Genomic DNA, 6,998 nt, shown 5'->3' with positions numbered 1-6,998 from the left:
ACAGAGAAGGCGGCACGAACAGAACAATTCTTTTCTCACTAAACCAAGGCTGAACTGAAGGCATTATCAGAAAAGCCTGTGAACCTAAATTTTAGTAAATTAATCTCCCCTGTATTGTAGCATAAGGAATTGAAGAGAAGGGGATTAAACTGAGATTGGGATTAGACTGATCAATAAGTGAAATGAACAAAACTGACTTGTAACTCTTAAGCCGCTTCCTTGCCATGAACTGCTCTGGTTTCTAAAACCACTATCCCTTCTCACAAAGATAGAAAATATTCACTGTCACAGCAGCCAAACTTATTGAAAAATTTTAATAAGACAGATGTCTCCATACTACAGGTAAATAGTACATCATAGATTACATGTTTATAAGCAAACTGAATTAGTCTTTTCGTAATTGGATGATTTCCTCTTTAATTCCATCTTTTGTGACAATGCAAATCTTAAGCGCATCCCCAGTGTACACATCTCTCTCAGCAGCAGAAATAAAGACGTCTTTAACCAGCTGCAAAGCCTTTTCCAGGGTCAAGGGTAGATGTTCCACATTTTGCATGTTCTTGAATCCGATCTAAGGAAAGATGAAAATGCATTTTAAAGGAAGTATGATCCATCTAGCATGAAAGCTGCTTCAGCCTCTGCAACAGACTGAGCAGATTCAGACAATTTCAAAAGTAGAAATGGTTGGCTTGGTTTAGAAATCCAAAGCTGACGAAAGTATTCCTCTACATAGTTCACAGCTGCATGATCAGTATCAGAACTTTGCCACTGCTGATACTCTTACAAAAGTAACTAGAGGCATACCCAGCACACAGCCAGTGTAGCTCCTCCCACTCATTCAGCATCTACAAGATCACAATGAACATTCAGAACTGAACCCATCTAATCCTTCAGACACTGCTCACTGAGTTAGCAGTATCAGAACTGCACCCAAGCCTTTTCTCTGGTGTTTGAGAGTTGGGAACATCTCTTAAAAGCAAATATTCATCAACATGCCTAAAGTTCAAAAATAACAGCCTGGAGCATAACCACTCCTTTTAAACTGTGTATTTTAGCTGACAAACTCAAGCGTCCACTTAAGCATCAGAACAGGAAAAGGACGGGAAAGTCACTTACTTTGCCTCAAACTCGTAAGTGATAAAAAGTTACTATGACAACTTTAATTCTGCAGAAGATATTTTATTTTCCTTAGTTAATAAAATTCAAAACTAAGTTGAAGCTGAGAACCTGAAGTTCTTTAAATACAATAATAAATAATAATAATAAAAAAAAATTCTATTCCTTTCTCAGCTATTAAGAACTAAGAGCACTTACTGCTTTTTTAAGCACTAAACTTGTGTTGACATCAGGCTCAAATGACTAAATACCAACACCAATGTCAGAGAGTAAAATGAGTAAAACATGCTTCAGTATTTCTCTCACTCAACATCTAATAGCTCCAATTAAATATTAAAATATTCTTCAACTATATTTAGACAGAAGTTTCCATCAGTTTTATGTAAGAACATTCTTAGATAGTGGTGTCTGAGCTGTACAAAACTTAAGACTTCTAAACAAGTATACGTTCAGTAATAAAATGTGTTATATACACCTACGAATTCCATCTTCTTAATTTAGTATTATTTCATGCTAAGTAACAGGCATACTTACAGTCAGCTAGGAAAAAACCAAAACAAACAAACAACACCTCCCTCCTACCCCCCCCGCAAAAAAACCGCACAACCCCAAAAAAATGCCAAACAACACGCCAACAGGAAAAAAACCAAACAGCTTCTATGTGAAACACAATTCCCCTAATTCCCCAATTAAAATATTTACCTGTATTTTAAACAGATAGTCCACCTTGCAACCTATTAAAAACCTGAACAGATTCTAAAGCAGAACTTTGATTTCTGCTGAGAACTTAAAGCCCCCGAATTTATAAATGTATGGAGATTAACGGGTCCTACTTGTACTGTTTACTGAAATAATGGGTGGGGGGAGGGGGAGAGAGAACTATTTTACCTGGTTATCAAGTAAGGGTTGCAGCATTGCACTTGCTGATCCAGCTGCTTTGAAAGAATCTCTCTCATACGAGCCCACTGGATCAAAGCTATATACTGCTCCCTTCCCTGGAAAAAAAAAATAATCACAGTCCAGACAGGTTCTCCATAAGCAGTCTCTGGAGTATCGCAGATCCCATCCACCCTTAACCAAATAGCACTGCAGTATGTTCAGACAATGCTTTCGACAGTAGGCTAACTATGGTTGTGGCCTGGTACTATACGCAAGGTTATTTTCAATATTAAGTCAGCCATGCTCTAACAGACGTTTTCTACTGTACTTACCACAGAAAAAGTCCTAATGCAGAATAATCAAAGCAGGAGAATATGCTAGAGCGCAGTGCTGCACAAATTGCTCTGCTGGTTCTAAAGCTAACACAGAGGCAGTTTAGCCATCATTTTTGAACTATACACCTCTTGAATTACCTCCAGAGAGCACGCCTGGATGCCTCTGCACTGCCTTCCCAGAACCAGGGATGATGCTTTGGTCTCTTACACACTTCCCTCTGGAGTCAGGCCAAGTTGTGCAAAGTTTATTAGCATGTGCTGACATTAGAAATGCAGATGCACTGTAGCTCTGAGGCATCAGGGTTTGTTGAGGACATGCTAGTCAAAATACAGCACCTGGCCAAGCTCAGCTTTTCTATTCAGATGGGCTGCACCCTTTTTAATAAACTGGCCAGTGCACTTGGCAGCACAGCACAGGTGGCTGAACAGCCCTGAGAAAGCTAGCAGAGATCCAGAATGTAACACTAAATCAAAACAGTTTTGCTGGTCCCAAATTAAGCCCACGCATTCAAACCTGCACTTTGATTCTTATCAATTGCTACAGCACCCTCATAATCTGAAATGTACCATTATGCAGAGCAGACGAATCCCTCTCCAGATTCCACATATAGACATGTCTATGCAAGACTGGGAAAGCAGCGCAACTTAATGGTAACAACAAACTGTGGGGAGTGACTGAAATTATCCAAACAAGACCACCTCTGAGCTCCTGCTCAGAGACCAGAGTATTTTAGCAACTCAACGAAATCATTGGACAAGGGCCCAGTAAGTCCCACAAGGTCCGTATGTTGAACTATAGCTTCCATGTAGAAGTCGTGATTTCATTAGAGGTTAGTTAACATTTAAAGATATCTTTGTAGAAACATGTCTCTGGAGTAAATCTTCATATTTAATAACCTCTACCACACTCACCGGCCCAAGTAAAACATACACAATTTTACCACTACAATCTCCTTTGAAGACATAAAGAAATCTAGAAGGTGCTGTAGTATTCCAGTCTACAGTAAAGTATGAGAGATCAGCAGATTTCAATTGTTATCAAATAATAACACAGTTTTTAGACTTTCAGACCTTCAGAAATGGAAGATCCAGTTAGTTGCAGAAATGAGGTAATACGTGCATAACTTGGATTTGACCTAAGTACCATAATGCCTAAAGGCAGGTGTCAGGAATAGGAACACAAACTTTGTTATTCCATCAGTACACCTGAGATGTAAAAAGATAGCTATTCACCCACAGGAATTTAGCCCCTGTTTCTTTTTTTTTAATTAAAGTCTTACCTTCTTCATCAAGTCCACCAATTATGTTGTAAACATAGTAAGGGAAGAAACGCCGAGAATACAGAATTGTTGACAGCATTGCTGCAATAGCTCCAGTAGTCATGGTCTTGTTATTGGAATGCTTGTACATCTGCAAGTGGGATGGCATGTCCAAGAAGAAAGTCAAACACTAAATCAAAATCACATTTGCCGCAACCTCACTACAGAAAAGTCTGATGCTAAGCAAGATTATCAACTAGCATGATGACTGAAGACACACTGGCCTTCTTAATAAGCCCCGAATAAACATTTCTCCAAAGTTTTGCAAAGAATATATGTTGCCTCATTAACACTCTCCTCTCGAGGTCTCCCATTCTTTCAATTTGTGCTGTTACACTTAGGAAAAACAGAGCACCAATTTCCCCTGCCTGATCTTTCACCAGCAACGCAGTTATGACTCTGTTGTCACAGTTCTGTCACAGTAAGACACTTGAAGAAAACCATCAAAACTTGTATTTTAAAACATAACATATTATTGGTCTCAAATGTGATAAGAAGGATGTAAGTTCTAAAAGCAGTAAGATAGTTAGCTACCTTTAATCTTGCTTCAATGATTTTAGTAAGGGTAAGGCAGTCTCCATGGAAACCAGTGCATCCAATGACCGTTTTGTCGGTTCTGTAAAAGGTAAAATTTTGTTGTGATTTTAGATTCAGTACGAACCACACCACTTACTTACACAGTAGATTGTTATGAATACAATACTACCAAATGTGTTTTCAGGTTCTCTAATGCTATCAAAAGCAGTTGTCTAAAATGTAGTAGTAACAGATATTTGTCTACAAAAAGTAATTGCAACCCACATCTTGGATGGCACTCATTACGTGCAGGACTACACAGATGTGTGTCTTCAATCCACTGACTTCCACAGTAAGACCGACAAAAATACATTCTCAATTCCTTCGTGCACCCCCAACCCTAGCTATTACCATTCAGTCTTGTTATTGGATCTCTTTTGAGATGGGGAGCCTGTTACATTGGATCACTCAGCCCAGTTTTACTCCATTTGGCCAGATGTTAAGACTGTACAATATTTATGTAACATTGATGCTGTAGGCAGTTTTTTGTGAGAGCAAAAGGAAGTTACCTGGCTGTGGCTGCATTACAGAAGGTCAGCTCATTGCTCGGTTTCCAAACATTTCATGAACACTAACTACAGGAATGCACCTTTGAAATTTAATTTCTAGTAAATTGCTGAGAGCCTACAAACATTCACACACACAGACTAACACAAAGCAATCATTCGAAAACAGTTTAAATTGAAATCTTCTCTCAGCCTGTCACTAGAATTACACAAAGCCATCATGTGTAGTATGCAGACTGTACCGCAGTAATGTTCATTTGGACAGTATGAGAGTCAAAGATACAGTAAGGAGTTAGCCAAGAGAAATATAAGTTCACATGATCTTGTATCATCAATAAAAAACCAAAATGCAAACATTACAAAAAAATATTTACGTAGCTGATGGCAGCCTAGGTAAGCACCTGCTATAGTCAGAAGAATGTAAACTATACTATTTTTAACTATGTGGATACTATCTAGGTGAGTCGAGATAAACACAGAATAAGCATTAAAAAGTTCAACAATGGAACTACTGACAGGTTTACCTCCCCTAAAACAAACACCTCTTCGAAGTGCCAGATGGTTGACTAGAGAGACAGAACTACTGGCAGCAGGGGGCACATTTTTATATCAACACCAGGTGTCTTGATGAAGCAGGATGAGTTACCACAGGACTAAGTTTTGCTACAGTTAAGACAAAAGCACTTCTGTTTAACCAGACAGATAAATATTAAACAAGAAACCTATGAAGCTTATGTGCTTGGTATCATGCTATGATAAAAATACTCTGTTATCAACCAACAGCATGAAACAAGAAATGTGGCTGTATTTACAACATCACATCACATCTTGCATTACAGCAAGGGTCACCGTGACTCTAAAATCAATTTTCTAACAATTTTTTCTGAGGATTCTGCTTAAAGAAAGTGACAGAGCATTCCAGGCAGGTGACATGCTCAGCACTGCAGATCTTTCTCTGTGTTCCAATTCTTACAAGATGTGGACTTACAGTCTGTAGCATTTTGGACTGTCCCGGCAGTGAATTGCATAACCTTCACTCAGTCGTGTGTCAGAGGCAACGATAGAAAAGTCTTCTCCAGCAATTGCCAGCACAGTCCTTGAAGAAGAATATTCATATAATCATAACTTTTAGCACTAATATTTTCTTACGCACCAGAAGAATGCACGATACAGTAGTTCCATACCCAGACTCACATTTTAACAAGCATCTTATATTCCTTGCTATGTATCCCACTAAGCACATCCCTACACAATTCAAGATTGGAGGAAGAAAATACACGCACGTGATTCTCTATTTGAACTAAAAACTGTATGGAAACTGGGTAAACAGAGTTTCTATACAGTGCAAGAACCAGACTCTTATGTACTTGTAATTTTAGATGCTTGCTAATGAAAGATTCACCCTTCTAAAACAGTTTGCCTCTCCAAGCAGAAACTCTCCAACCAACTGCTAAACATCAGTATCAATACTGTCCTAGGTTCAGCTACAACAGTCATCTTTTCTCCTTCTTAGTAGTTGGTGCAGTGCTTTGTTTTTGACTTTCAGTCTGGGAACCATGACAATTACACTTATCACTCTTTAAATCTGATGTTATTTATTTCCAAAAAAACTAATTTTGTTATTGCCATATGTGTGCTACCATTAAGTAACAAACAGATGCCCCAAAAGACAACTAGGTATTAGGAAAAAACGAAATGTAAATAACACTATCCTGGCCAGATCCTGTCACCAACTCACAGCAAATACCTGTAAAACATCACTTACCTTTAACAGGTACGACAAGGATAGCTTTCAACCCAGTTACAGGTTTAAAAGCTGGTAACAGGACCAGTGCATGGGTTTCCTGAGCCGCTTACAAACAAACAACCCTACGGGCAACGGAAGGTGCTTATTTCGCCCCATAAAAGCTCAGGAAGCCACAGGCCCAAGCAAGAACATGCCGCAGAGCTGCAAGGATCCGCGGGACACTAGGCCCAGGGCAAGAGCGAGACCAGCTCTTCCTCGCGCTGCCCATCCTTCTCTACAAAGAAGCGCTCGTAAGGGGAGACAAAAGGCGCAGGGGAGAAGCAAGAACAAGACGAGGAAGACCAGCCCTACCGCCACCCTCCTCAGGGCCCCTTCCCCCGGGAAGAGGGTGCCCCAGCCCGCCTCGCCCCCTGCCTGCGACTTCTCACCCTCCGTTAAAGGTGTAGGGCGAGAAGCGGGACTGCAGGGGCGCGCCAAGCTCGTAGGCCCTTTCAGGTCTAGAGTCCTCGTAACCAGCGAC

The 6,998-nt window shown here is 40.0% G+C and overlaps 1 protein-coding gene across 1 annotated transcript; it reads right to left on the bottom strand.

Annotated features, from left to right (window-relative positions):
• Nucleotides 1-297: 297 nt before the first annotated feature.
• On the bottom strand, nt 298-6,995 carry PSMB1 (proteasome (prosome, macropain) subunit, beta type, 1; the record flags this gene model as incomplete). The annotated part of the gene is made up of 6 exons (XM_010022952.1): nt 298-571; nt 2,005-2,111; nt 3,611-3,740; nt 4,184-4,265; nt 5,720-5,827; nt 6,907-6,995. Coding segments are annotated over 6 exons (702 nt in total), but the record flags the coding sequence as incomplete, so codon positions are not given.
• Between the last annotated feature and the right edge of the window lie 3 nt (nt 6,996-6,998).

Source organism: Nestor notabilis, unplaced genomic scaffold (assembly GCF_000696875.1).
Source record: "Nestor notabilis isolate BGI_N333 unplaced genomic scaffold, ASM69687v1 scaffold33529, whole genome shotgun sequence".
Taxonomy (NCBI): domain Eukaryota; kingdom Metazoa; phylum Chordata; class Aves; order Psittaciformes; family Psittacidae; genus Nestor; species Nestor notabilis.
Note: the sequence above shows the minus strand (reverse complement) of the source record. Positions and strands in the feature narration are given on the sequence as shown.